Consider the following 14,622-nt stretch of genomic DNA (forward strand, 5'->3'; position numbering starts at 1 on the left):
CCTGGAGCTGATCCGTGCTGGTTGCTGAGGAAATAAAACAACTTTGCGCTGTGGATCGCTGGATCGGCTTTCACCGTGGACGAAGCAGAGTCCAGCCCGGGGTCGTCACATGTGGTTGCCACACGCCCGCTCCGTTCTCAAGCTCACCGGCCTCCTCTCACTCAGCCCGCCGGCCGTTCTTCACTCTAGGCCGCTGCCGCGTGTGACGCTGTGTTTCGTTGTGAAAGCGAAACTACTTTGTTTGGTCTTCCAAAAGAGGACACGACTAGAAATCAATGGTTAAGTTGTATTTACAACACTGTTCCAGAACAGTTCAACCCAAATATTCAGATGTGTGCAGCACATTTTATGGAGGACTGTTTCCTGATCCTGGTAGAGTAGACTACAATGCCGGCTGTTCTGACTCACAGACTGTAAGTACGTTTTTTTATATTTAAAGAATTTGCCACTGATGATTCAAACGCGAGTTTTGAGCAGTGTAGAGTAGCGCTTGTTGTTTGTCATTTCTCCGATCACAAATGCAGACATGTTTTTATGTTTACGCGGCGCGATGCAACGCAACGCGTAAAGAGACAGTATAAGTCATTATAATCCGTAATTATGTCCCCACTGGATGCAACAAATGCCTCGTTTATAATGGGTTTTAATGTTTTTGTCTCGTCGCTCCGGCCGGGACAAGGCATCACAGTATGGTAGGGGCGTAACATTTCCGTCACACGCTTGAGGTATTCGGCCAATCACAATGCACTGGATAGCTGGCCAATCAGAGCACACCTCGCTTTTCAGATCGATGAGCTTTGTAAAAATCGACACGTTTCAGAAAGGCGGGGCATAGAGGAGAAACAATAATGTACAGTATGTGGAAAATAATGTGTTTTTTTAACCTTAAACCGCATAAACATTATTTGGTGTAATTTCATTACACCAAATACACAAAATAATGTTCTTTTTAGCAACATCATATGACCCCTTTAATAATAATAATTATATTATATATTATTTTTTTAAATTGTAAAAAAAAAAAAAATGAAACCAATAAAGAAATATTACTACAGTAATAATACTACTGTACTGTAAAATAAAATAATCGAGTATTTAATAATGACACTACCACAAATAATAATTATATTATTATAATTAACATTATTTTATACTATTTTATGTTTTTCTTTTATTAAATTGCAAAACTTAAACCAATAAAGAAATGTATTACTACTGTTATAATACTATTGTACTGTAAAATATAAGAGTATTTAATAATTATAACTAATTAAGACACTATAACTACTACTACTACTACTAGCTCTTTGAATAATTATTATTTCATAATTTTACTATAACTTTACAGAGCTAACTAATATTCATGGATATTAATGGATATTAAGTCTTAATTTCTTTGCTTTCAAAAATAACACCATCGAGCTTTTATTTTGATGGAGAACCACAGGGAGCCCTAAAAACCTTTGTTTACAACAGATCTATAAACGATTCTCATTACAAAAGAATGCAATGCCGCACTGAAACTAGGACTTACTTTGGATGCAAAAAAGACATTTTCCCCAAAAAGCGACATGTTTGCATCCCTTATTACTGTACACCTGCTTACTTTTTACTTTTGCAAACTGAGGGAGGCCTAAATACTTTTTTTCCAAGAACACAAAACAAATTTTGGAAATAAAAAATAACTTAACAGACCCCAGATCATTCCTTTAAGATGAAAATGACCCAGCATAATCCTCTAACGATCCATAAACATAAAAACCAAAGGCTTTTCTTTTTTCCTCTGTCTTAGATGTTTAAGAACAAAACATTAATCACTAAACAATTGCACCCTGCAGTGTGTAGACTGAGGGCTTTCACCTCACCCAAACAGTTTTTAAAAGATCAAGTCATCTCAGTAGAGCAAAATTTTGTCTCTGACAACTATTTAGTATCCACGTCACTTTCCTTACGAATGCACATGGACAAAACTTTGCCTCTGTACATGAATGCTTTTTTCCTATTACCCAAACCAAGCGCTTTGCCTTAAAACAACATGTTTTTGGTCTCACATGCTTCATGTTTTCCGAGGCCCTGCAGAAGTACTCGGCGAAGGAGACCAGAGCCACGTCAGAGGTGAAGGTTGAGATGGCCTCGGGCTGCGTAGGAGACGAACAAGTGGGATGGAAGGGAAAAATAGTTAATTGACATGAAAAGCATTCTTTGCAGCAGTTTCAAAAGAACACATTATGCTGCTTTAATCCAATTAGGAACACAAGACCTCAGCAAACATCCGGAAATATCTTTACACCTTTATCCTCTGTATTTGCATGAGTGGATTAATGCTTGAATTATATACAAACAGACATATGACACAGTAAATACTGACAGATGTCGGCCAAACCAGTTTGTGGTCAGTAGACTGTTGGTAATATTTAGTGTGCACACAGACCGACCTTAAAAGTGCGCACTTCAGCACTTCTGTTGTTGAGGTTGGGGGCCAGTAAGCTCTTCCAGCCTTGAGGGTCATCCTTGTAGGGCAGCTGTCCGGCGCGCAACTTCACATACAGAACGCCGTCTTTGGATAGGATGGATCTAGAAAGCAGAATGTACTTAAAATTCTTGATCACAATTAACTTGAGCTCCGTTCCAAAACCTAGTGAGCTGCCTTCTAAAGAAGCATACAAACAAAACATGGAACCTATTAAGTGAGTGATTTGGAACACTCTATGGGCAGCAACTCTGTGTGCTTCATAAACAGCACTCACATTGATTATTTTAAGAGGTCAGCATTAAGCATAAAACTACACTATTGTTAAAAAGTTTGGGTTTGGTACATTTGTTTCATATTTTCAAAAGAAGTCTCTATTGCTCACTGAGGCTGCATATATTTGATCAGAAATACAGCAAAAACTAAAATTATAAAATATTTTTACAATTTAAAATAAATGTTTTCTATTTGAATAAGTTTTAAAATAAAATTTATTTCTGGGAAGAAAATCTGCATTTTCAGCATCATAACTCCAGTCTTCAGTGTCACATGATCCTTCAGAAATCGTTCTAATATGCTGATTTGCTGCTCAAGAAACATTTCTGATTTCTAAAAATGGTGCTGTGCTGCTTATTATTTTTAATATTAAACAAGCTTAACAGTTTTTGCATTTTTTTTTTCAGGATTCTTTGATGAATAAAAAGCTTAAAAGAAAAGCATTTATTTAAAATAGAAAAGGTTTATAACATTATAAATGTCTTTACTGTCACTTTTGGTCAATTTAATGCCTCCTTGCTGAATTATTATTTATCACTACATGTTTATTTATCATTTATTTATCATTGTACCATATCAGCATCAAAGGCTATATTAATGGAAAACTCGCGAGTAATAAAATGTAAAATAGTCTTGATAACAACACTTCAAGGAATTGTATATAATAATTAAACAATAATTATTTACAAACAAAATAAAAGAAATTGTAAAATAAATAAATAACAGTACATACAATCTTTCAAACTGATATTTGATAAATTCTAACAGTTTCCCAGGAGAAGTTTTTCTAAAAAATAATTTATTAATGTCCTTTGAGTAAAAAAAAAAAAAAAACCTTTCCTAGTATAATTTAAAGCAGGGCACTGTAATAAAATAGATTTTACAGTCAAGGAAGACTGACTTAATAATTAATAAATCCCAAATAAAATTAATAAAACTTCATAAAAATCCCAAAGGCAATTCTTCTCCTTTTAATAAATAAAGGTAAGTTTTGTGTGACTCTTGTGTAATTCTATATCCTTGCTAAATAAAAGTTTTAAATTCTAATAACATTTCTATGCATTCTTAATTTAAGTCTTACTGACCCCAGAATTGTGAACGGTTATGTGTGTATATAGTATGCAAAAATTCTGTGTACACTGATACTTCAGTACTGAACAAAATAAACGAAATTTTTTTTACTGAGCTTGTCTCAGTGCTTTCTGGGATTGTCTTATATTGAAGAACACGTGTGGTGCTCTCTTAGATTGCAAAAAGAAGTTACATAACATTAAGGCATAACATTGCTGGGCACCTACTGAAAAAGCATTCACATCTGGAGCATGGCTATGAGGCCTTAAAATACTAGATAGTCGTTTAGTTTGATTCCACCTTGCTTAATATACATGCAGACTTACTGCAGATGTTGGGTTCCTTTACTGATGTCAATGTTCAGCTCCCAATATCTTGGACCTTTCACCTTAATCTGGATGCAAAGAAAAAAAAAACTATAATGTCAGATTTAGGGAGTTTGTATGAGCTGTACTTGGAAGTGGTTTAATTTATTACCCGTTTCAGAAGGTTAAGTTCAGGCAGCATAGTGGGAGCCATCAACTCCACGGTCGTCTCTTCGTACCACTGCGTCTCCTATTAAACACATACCACATGCATGCACAAACAGATTAGAAACCTAACGCCTTGCATCACAATGTATACGTTCACTATGCGTGACTCTACGCCTGCGTGAACAAAGACGTCTTTGTAATTGCTGTGAACAGCTGGTTCCCTTCCTTTGGCTGGCGTCATTTAATTGAAAAGCTGAGTCCTCAAAGCAGCAGGGGAAACATGGTCAGACGTCACGGTCAACCTTCAGCAGTCCTTCGCCGTGTTTATCACCTAAGAATCTCTTTGATGTGGCCTAATGGCCTCACACACAACAGGACGGATAGATGTTGGGATGTGGAGCTATGTGCTAATTACAGTCTTCAACAACAAATGGCATTCAGCAAGTGAAATAAGGGAAGAAATGTGATTTGAGTCAAGAACTGAAAAGGGATCATGAAAAGTTTCAGTCTGATGTGAAATCATTTTGCAGTGCACTTTTGAGGAAGCTTTTGACCCGGACATGGAGGTCGAAAGGTCAAGTTCATCCTTAAGAGCATCACTACTTATCCCAATTGTGACTCAAGTTGCATTTTTAAAATATATTCTTATTTTCTAATATTGACACAACCTTTAATTTTAACCATCATTATATCAGTGCATTTCACAACAAAGAAAAGCTAAATTACCTACAACTATAGTCTAAAACAAATGATTGGCTATTGGTTAACATTATTTTCTATCACACACCCCATCTGAGAGGGAAAGTCATTTCAGAGCAGGGTTATTGTTGTTAGCTAAAACTAAAACATTTTTTAATTGAACTAAACATGAAATAAAATGAAAAATACATATTAGGTGAAAAAGTTAAACTTTTCAATTCAGTTAAGTGTCAAGGCAACATGAAATAAAAATAAATGAATATCTAAAAAAAACATGTTAAAAATGAATAAAATGACAAAAAGCACATAACAAAATTACTAAAAAAATTAATTAAGATGAAAATTGAAATTACAAAAATCAAAGCAAATTCCAAATATATATATTAGTATTTAAATAATGCTAAAATAGCATTTTTTAGAGACACAGCAAGTTGCATTTTTTGCATTTCAGTGAACAATTACAAAAAAAAATCTCCAGAACATGTGAATTAAAAAAGTAAAAATGGTCTATTTTGATTTAATGTTGGTAACCAGTGTTGTTATTGTTAACTAAAATGAAAACTAAACCTATTAACACAATATTTGTTAATTGAAGTAAAATAAAATGTAAACATTAGATTAAAAACTTAAACCTAAATAAGATTAAAAAAATAGAAATCTTACCTTGACAACTAATTGAAATAAAATAAGTTGAAGTATTCAAATTATTAAAACTAAAATAAAGCTAAATAGAAATGTTTAAAATATATATTTTTTTTAAATGACAAAAGCACACAACTTAAACTGAAGTTAACATGAGAAATGAAAATATAAAAATAAAAGCTAATTCAAATATTTTATAAACACCATAATAGTACATACTTAATACTAAAATAACACTGGGTTTCATTGAATGTGAGTAAATGTATGCTTTGAAAGACCACATCAAGGCGTGAGGCACGTGCAGCACATACCTTGTAGGTGACATCTAGCAGAGCGTAGCAGGGTTTGAGGGTGTCCACATCTACAGGCACCAGCAGACGCGGTTCTGCTGCGAGCACAGCCAGGTGGCGCAACGCCTGGAGGTGATACCTGCAAAGAGGAACAAGAACATATGTTTAGTAGAAACAAAAAATGATGATTTATACTTCCAGCCTTAAACTCAATCCCATACACCAGCCTGACAGACAATCAGTTGTAGTTAGAAACTCTGGAATATGTGTTTCAATTACTGTCAAGTGTTTACTCTCATCTCTATTCTTTTTTAGTAGTAGTTCGTTTAGTAGACTAAATACAGTCTCCACAGAAAGTATTGCACATTTATGCTTAAAACACTTCAAAAATGACTAGATGTATTGTTTTGTCATTTCAAACTGAAAATAGTTTTGTGAAATGTTTCATCTGAAAACTGTGTTTGTGCTCTTTCTTTAAAACAAATGGCACTTGGTTTGATATCTTCTTATCTAATGCGACGTCATTCACATGTTTTTAAGTGTGACTCAAGTGTGCGAATACTTTTTGGGCCCAGTGTATAACAGGACACTTTGACACCATGTAGATACGAGCATTTAATACACACACACATTCACGATTCTGGGTAAACAAGTCTCATTTACAGTAAAAATGAAAGTGGTTTTCCTCAGAAGCGAAGACAATACAGCCATATTTGCTCACTGTGATGTGTGTGTTAGCAGCTGTTGTCTACCTGTTGTCTGTGCTGTGAGCAGGAAAATGAGGATAAAGTGCACAAAGGAGGGCAGCAATGGCCGAGTTGGAGGTGCTAAGCGTGTACCTGGGGGAAAAGCAAAAGTATGTCATAAAAATTAGGTTTTTGACTTTTTTCATATTACCTTTTGAGTGAACAAAACATAAATTAACAATGCATGTGAATTGATGTTGGAAAATTAGTGTAAAATAAACAAAGGACGCACATGCTGCATATCCAGCTGTCCCCGGAGGCAATATTTCAGAGCGCATGTGACACACGCAAATGTGTGGCGAGGGGGAAATTGGTCATCCATTGTTCACCGGTACTATTTGTGCTCTTTCAAAAGGCCTCACTTAAAAATAATGGGCGAGTTGAAGAGTGCTCTCGAACAGGTTCTGACAGGACGAGAGACTCTCGCTGTGTCTTACATTGACCTGGTTAGAGATCACCTTATTTCTCTTTTAAAACGCTCAAGAGCTTGTGTACCGGCCCACCACAACACCTGCAGCTCGCTGCTTCACACATGCATGTACAGTTTTTATATGCAATTCTTCTCATATCTATAGCAGCAATACAGGCAGGGTGGTGTCTGCCATTTTTGTATAAGGTAAATTATGCACGAGTTTAAAAACAACATTCATTTTCATGTTGCAAAACTAGTGATGCATCAAAATGTCAGCAACCAAAAATTCAGCCAAAACAGTCATTTTTGGTTTTGGCTGAAATAGTTTTGGAGGGCCAAAATCATTGACCGAAACAGCTATATTTCATTAGTGTTTCTCCGTGTCAGTCGATTTCATGCAAACAATGTTGAATGCACTGATTTAACAATAACAAAACTGATATGGATTCTTAAACCTCAATATCAATATTTTAGTCAATGCTGTTTACGGTTAATGCATGAACTAAATCACAGATTGCTGTAGCACCTCAGTTCAAGCAATCATCTCTTACAGTTTATTACTAGTTACAGCACAAAATAAGCATGAATGAACATCAGAAAGTATGTTGAAAGAAACAGAACAACTTACTGAAATGTATCATGTCTCATGTAATCGCTCAATCAGTGTTGCAACCGTGGAAAGACGTCAGTAAAACAGCTTGTAAACAATAGGTCATGTATCTCAAGAAAGACATAGTTAGCTAAAAAAAAAACTCAGGAGAGGAGCATTTTGGCAAATACATGCACTATTATTACATATTCATTATATTTTTTTTACTTAACCGGTTGTCTTAATTATTTAATGCATGTTTGAAAAATATATTATAGCCACCATTTAAATTTCAACAACAAAGTGGAGTAGAAACATAATTCTGTTATTAAAAAGTTGCAAAAAAAAGTGCAATTTAAATGTTTGTACAGCTTAGTTTTTATTTGACAAATTAATTGGCTATTAAATAAAATTCATTTTCAGTTTTGCCCAAGTACAACCTGAATTTACAATTTTGGTCAAGAATTTTCATTCATTTTTCATATACGTGCATCACTATTCCAGACCAATATGATTTTCTTTCTTCTAAATTTAAACTTGGTGCATGAAGAATCATTATTGCACATTTGACATGAAGGCTGAATCTCATGCATTGTGTGACCGAATGTAACTCTGAATATGCAGAAGCGTGAACGATATGAGAATGAGCAAATGATGACGGCATTCCTTTGTGGATGAACTTCCTTTAATGCTTTATTTAGCAGAGGATGAAATGTGGGGTCAAAGGAGATAAAGAAGGCATTTCATAACAGAGGAAGTATTATGATAAAGGCTATTATCGCAGTTTTAAAGTCAGGGGACAAAAACACAATAATGCTTTATCTGTGGTTATAAATAGCATGAACTGTAGCTGGCATGTTCTCACGCTTTGCTTGGCCACATACCAAAAACCTTTGTCCTGAGGAATCATTGATGTATGTGTGGGATGAGTTACACAATGAGTCTTAAACCTAAAAAATTTAGCAAGTATTTTTCAACTTACGGTTTAATTGTCCCAAAGTCAGTGGGTTTTTGGCCTGAAATAAGTTCTGTGTTTGCACTCAAGATATTTTACTCTACATCAGTAATATCCAACTCATGATTTTTTTAAGCTTTTATGTCTCTTAAAAAAGGCAAACATGTGGCAACGTAGATGGGACTGCAGAAGTTGTTGCTAACTCATTTACTCACTAATCACACCAGTCCTCAGGTCCTTACACTGGCTTCCAGTTATATTTAGGATTGATTTTAAAGTACTTTTACTCGTTTATAAATCACTCAATGGCCTAGGACCTAAATACATAGCAGATATGTTCACTGACTATAAACCTAACAGACCACTCAGATCATTAGGATCGAGTCAGTTAGAAATACCAAGGGTTCACACAGAACAAGGGGAGTCCGCTTTTAGTTATTATGCCGCCCGCAGTTGGAATCAGCTTCCAGAAGAGATCAGATGTGCTAAAACATTAGTCACATTTAAATGCAGACTCAAAACTCATCTGTTTAGCTGTGCATTTACTGAATGAGCACTGTGCAATGTCCGAACTGATTGCACTATATTTGATGTATAATCATTTTCTATTCTTAACTGTTTTAAATTCATTTTAAACCTCTTAAATCAATTTTTAAATCATTTTCAAAGTTTTTAAATTCCTTGTTTTATTGTTGTGATTTTTTTTTTTATTATTATTTTCTCTTCTTTTATGTAAAGCATTTTGAATGACCATTGTATATGAAATGTGCTATATAAATACACTTGCCTTGCCTTGCCTAATCAGCTTCAACAGCCTCTTTGTGTTTACATGTAAAAACATGCGATAATCTTAAACTTTTGCTGGCCACAGAGCTTGTTTTATGCAATAATCCAAAAGCCTACTGGCTTTTTGTCGAGGGACGCAAGGTGATGCTAACTTCCAGATGGACTACAAAAATATATCATCACTGTAGCACTCTATACTTAGGGACATAGGGTTGTTTAATACACTAAGAATGGGCAATAGTAATACTGATGCTTAGCAAACACAAGTAATTAAATGCATAATAATGTCTATGAAGTGAACTGAGGTGCTGGGTAGTATAGGTAAAGATGGACTCTTTTATACATTTGTCAACTAACCTCCCTCCACCCAGGAAGAGCAGGCCCAGAGCCATGTGATGGGCCATGTGGAAGCCATAGTTCATCTCGCCAAAGGTGCGTTTGTGGAGGAATCGGCACAGCTGCAACACTTTCAAGTTCCCTGAACCAGCCATCACCATTGAAACCGCCAGGAGGACCATGCTTAAACACGTCTGCAGGTTATACTGCCCTGTCTGGAGGAGACCGGACATTGTGTGAATAAATATTTGTGATTACATAATATTATGATGTTCGCCTTCAATGCAAACAAATGCTTACCACTGTAGCCGTGGAGGTTGTCAGACACTGCATGAAGTTTCTGGCAAATTTGTACTGATGGAGAAAGACAATATTAAGAATATTCACAGAACTTTCAGAAAGATCTCAAATCTGTAAGTGGGAAGTAAACGTCCACTTACTAAGCAGTCAAAAGCATCTGAATTTGCAGACCCAGCAAACCGGAATCCCACGGCCAGGCAGCCTCCAGCAATTATATAGTCATGAGCTTGACTGTGGAAACAATGACAAATGTCTGCCTTATTTCACTCATCCAGTCATCAAAGGAACAAAAACTCATTGGAAAGTCATAATAGAAAACACCTCCATAAGGGCGAGAAACAATCCGTGGGTATGAGGATCTCCTAGAAATCACACGATCAAAACATCATAGAGAGTCAGCTGCTACTCACACTAAGGTCTCCATGTTGAGATCCTCAGAGATGGGTGTCTGCTCCTGGTTTCCGATGTTTTCTTGGATGATCTGAAAACGCAAAGCTTATTTTTAGCTTATCAAATTAAGTGTAAGCTCAATGATAGAAACAAAGTCCCTTTCAAGGAAAGTCTGTTCACTTGGAGGCCATATTTGCAACACTTTCGAACAGCTATTCTGAGCATACAAGACTAAGTCTAACTATTTGAATGGGGAAATATTGAAATCTCAAAAACCTCTTGAGTAACTCACAATTAAATAGCCATAGTGCACACAGCAGTTACTTCCAATCATAGTAATAAGAGTGCACTGTCTTGGTAAATCTATAATCTTTGGCTAGAAGTCAGTAATATGGAAGATTTTTTGTATCCCTCTTTATTAAAAGTTGTATCTATTTATGGTTTTCGTAAATGTCCAAATAAGGAAGAAATTTTCCATTGACCTACATTGATAGAATTTTCAGTATTCAAACATTCCAAACATTATCATCAGTGATAATGTCAGCGATATTTGAATACTGAATTGTGAATGATCTTTTCTTTTTGCATGCAAAAATGAGAACATAAAAGCAACTAAATTAACAGAAACTTGGTTTTTAACCATTTCTGTGTGATTTTCTAATGCAGCATGGTGAAATGACTTCACAATTAAAAGACGCACTTCTTCTCCCTGCTCTCTTGCTCAATGACCTGCGCACCACCTCTACAGCTGAAGTGACCAAACAGCTCTGCGTTTTGCAACACAAGCGTTGCTAAATATTTGACCAACCTATGAACTTACAGGGGAACAGGAAGCGAAAACATGACCTGAGGCAAAAATGTGCTTCCCCTTGAGAAACTAGTTGGAAACAGGACGCAATATTGGATGAGTCCCTGCAGTGTGTTAGATCTCTAACATACCTGAGGCACATTACTGGTCACCCAATCAGCATTGGGAAAGATCTCGTCCCACATGATAAGACATCTGGCCAGCGTCTGTAGAGAGAACAAAGACAAAGCTACCAAACACAAAGAGCTTGCTATGAATAAACATTTTACGCTGAATTTTAAAATAGGAAATATTTGTACACCCCCTTTCTTTTGTAAGCATTCATGTTTATTGGTTAAGTCCTGTGTGACATAGGCTCTGTTCCAAAACCTAGTGAGCTGGCTTGCCTACTTGGCAGTTGCCTTCTAAGGAGCCGTTCACATCAAATGCATTAGATTTATCTATCAAGTTCAAATTATTTTTTTAAAGTAGATTCATTTTCAAATAATGTATTGATTATTTTAGTAAACATTATGTAAAATAAATACAGATTTGTATTAGATAAATTGTTATACATCTTTATTTACTATCTAATATCGATACTGTGTTTAGGCCTATATCGGCTTTATATCATTGGCCATCCAAAAATACATACAGGTTGACCTCTACTTTTTTACTATGAAGGGCCAAAAATAAACTATATAGTAGTAGTAGTATATTTTTATTTAATGCCATGTCAGTATCTTAGGCTATTTTCATGGCAAAAACAATTTTAAAAATACAAGTATAAATAATAAAATAAAACCCATAAAAACAAACAAACACAAGTTATATTACACAAGATTTTTTACATTAACATATGTGACCCTGGACCACAAAACCAGTCATAAGGGTCAATTTTTTGAAATGGAGATTTACACATCATCTGAAAGCTGTAATATTTGGCCGAGATACAACTATTTGAAAATGTGGAATCTGAGGGTGCAAAAAAAATCTAAATACTGAGAAAATCGCCTTTAAAGTTGTCCAAATGAAGTTCTTAGCAATGCATATTACTAATCAAACATTAAGTTTTGATATATTTACGGTAGGAAATTTACAAAATATCTTCATGGAACATGATCTTTACTCAATATCCTAATGATTTTTGCCATAAAAGAAAAATCGATCACTTTGACCCATACAATGTTTTTTTGGCTATTGCTAAAAATATACCCAAGCGACTTAAGACTTAAGGTTTTGTGCTCCAGGGTCACATATGATAAAAATTCTAAAACTTTTTCGGGCAAAATTATACTAAACTGTTTAAGTGAGTTTGTTCAACTATATTATATTAAAATTTACATTTTAAAAAATCATTATCTACATTTCAATGCAAAAATAAAACAAAAAACATTTACGAGTGTGGTAAAAGCGTGTTGTTAAGCTCATGGCAGGATTTTTTTTAACATACAGAATACTGGCTAAAATAATTTATTTGTAATTAGAATGAAGTATTCATATTGATACTTTTTATTACTGAATAAATTACATTTGTAAACAACCATCTTGGACTTGGAAATTTTTACCTGTACAAACAGTCTGTTATGCTGCTTGATATTTCAAACTGGTATTTGTGATGATATTATTTTAATTCATTATCATAATCCTAAACACACTGGTTTGTAGCGCAAATAGTTTTACTGTTTACTGCACTTTGTTATTCTGCTAGTTATCTACCAATAGCAGCTAATGAAATTCTCACAAATTCAGAGAAAATAGCTTATTTCCACATTGCAAAATAAGGTGGATATGCAGTACTTCTATTGAATTTGGACACAAATATATCTTTAAAGGCAGCATAAAATACCACTTTTCGGAATAGTCTTAACACGCAGTCTACGAAGGCAGCACTCTAGGATTTGGAACGGTTCCACAGTCAGAGAAGGCCAGAGAAGAATCTGAGAAGGAAGTGACCTTCCTGTTGGTTAACAAGCACAACAGGCTAAAATGACCCCATATGTTGCCTGAAAAGCCATCGTAAAACATGAGAACACTTGGTAAAAAAAGTGTGACTGAACCCAATGTGAGCTGTTAATGTGTAAGTCCCTGCGAGCCCAAAGGCCCGAATGAACTTCTGATGGCTGTCAGCCCTGTATCGCTCTCTCACCCTCAGCAGCAAAAACTCAGGCTTGATGAAGTCCAGCAGAAACATGGTGTCCGGGGCTTTCAACCAATCAGCTATAGACCTGGAGGGGACCAGAGAGACAGGTGTGAATGTGAGAGAGCAGACAGAACCGAAAAAGGCTTTGCATTGAACATAAGAGCTGAAGATGAGGAAGATGTCGGCCTTTTTTACACAGAAAGAGACTTTCATGATTCACAACGAATAATGGATTTTACTTTAAAGGTCAAGAGTGTGATTATTGGGAAATTCTCTCTTATCCTGGATTATTGCACACAGACAACTATATCTAATTTGTGAGTTGACTTTCCGGAGAGCGTAACACTCTTTCAAAATATTGCTCTGTTTGTTTGAGAAGCCTGTCAATTTCTACATCAACCAAAGTTGCGCATTTGAGGCAAACGGTTTGCTCAACAATTAAAGACAAAAGTGAGCAGAAGGGGCAGTAAAGCCGTAAAATCATCATAAATAAAACTATTAAAAATCATTTTCAGCAACTGACAAAGCTGAAATAAAATACAATTTAAATATAATGAAAGATTAAAAACAAAAAAAAATTGTGATATTGTCTTGGCAACTAACTGAAAAAAATAAGTATTAATATTAAAGCTATACAGAAATATTTAAATAATAAGTAGTAAAAATGACAAAAGCACATACAATTTGTAAAATTAAAAATGAAAACTGAAAGTATAAAAATAAAGCCTAACTGAAAATATTAATAAATAATACTATACTAGTATATTGATAACTCCAAATAACACTTCACTTTGATGCTTAAAGTTACAATGTGTTTCTTTGGTTTTTCCATTTAGAAATGAAACTAAAGTAGGTGAATGAAGAAACGAAACTCACCTATTATTTGTTTTCAGGTAAATCATGGCTAGGGCAAGTGTTGCACCAGGACAGGTCACGTCCACATTGATAGTGTCACCCTCCTAATAAAAATAGCTACATTTAATTTTTTTTAACCCTATTAGATAATGCAGTGTAAGGGTAAGTTCAGTATACTACCATACTAATTTATTCAAATTAAAATAAATACAAATTTCTGTAGATGGCATTTCAAACATTATGCATACCATCTAAAACTGCACTTAGATCAGTTATGCTGTATAAATTTATTCAACTCTCATTCGATTTTAATTTTACTTCTCAAATTCAAATTACTATTCTGCATTTGTTCGTTAACTCAATTTAAATTAAATTAAAATGCATGTGTGTGTGTGTGTGTGT

At 34.8% G+C, this 14,622-nt stretch overlaps 1 protein-coding gene across 1 annotated transcript in view; it reads right to left on the minus strand.

Moving 5' to 3' along the window:
• Positions 1 to 14,622, minus strand: part of LOC107679132 (anaphase-promoting complex subunit 1-like) — a 75,772-nt gene that overhangs the window by 16,596 nt on the left and 44,554 nt on the right. Inside the window, exons 21-33 of the mRNA XM_016474593.1 lie at positions 14,242 to 14,324; positions 13,372 to 13,450; positions 11,375 to 11,449; positions 10,456 to 10,526; positions 10,186 to 10,276; positions 10,046 to 10,099; positions 9,767 to 9,960; positions 6,674 to 6,760; positions 5,943 to 6,060; positions 4,295 to 4,372; positions 4,144 to 4,211; positions 2,436 to 2,574; positions 2,052 to 2,138 (exon numbers count right to left, since the gene is read on the minus strand). Of these exons, the coding sequence (XP_016330079.1) occupies positions 2,052 to 2,138; positions 2,436 to 2,574; positions 4,144 to 4,211; positions 4,295 to 4,372; positions 5,943 to 6,060; positions 6,674 to 6,760; positions 9,767 to 9,960; positions 10,046 to 10,099; positions 10,186 to 10,276; positions 10,456 to 10,526; positions 11,375 to 11,449; positions 13,372 to 13,450; positions 14,242 to 14,324 (1,224 nt within the window). The remainder of the gene's footprint in view (positions 1 to 2,051; positions 2,139 to 2,435; positions 2,575 to 4,143; positions 4,212 to 4,294; positions 4,373 to 5,942; positions 6,061 to 6,673; positions 6,761 to 9,766; positions 9,961 to 10,045; positions 10,100 to 10,185; positions 10,277 to 10,455; positions 10,527 to 11,374; positions 11,450 to 13,371; positions 13,451 to 14,241; positions 14,325 to 14,622) is intronic.

Source organism: Sinocyclocheilus anshuiensis, unplaced genomic scaffold, assembly GCF_001515605.1.
Source record: "Sinocyclocheilus anshuiensis isolate Anshui unplaced genomic scaffold, SAMN03320099.WGS_v1.1 scaffold300, whole genome shotgun sequence".
NCBI classification, from domain to species: Eukaryota; Metazoa; Chordata; class Actinopteri; order Cypriniformes; family Cyprinidae; genus Sinocyclocheilus; species Sinocyclocheilus anshuiensis.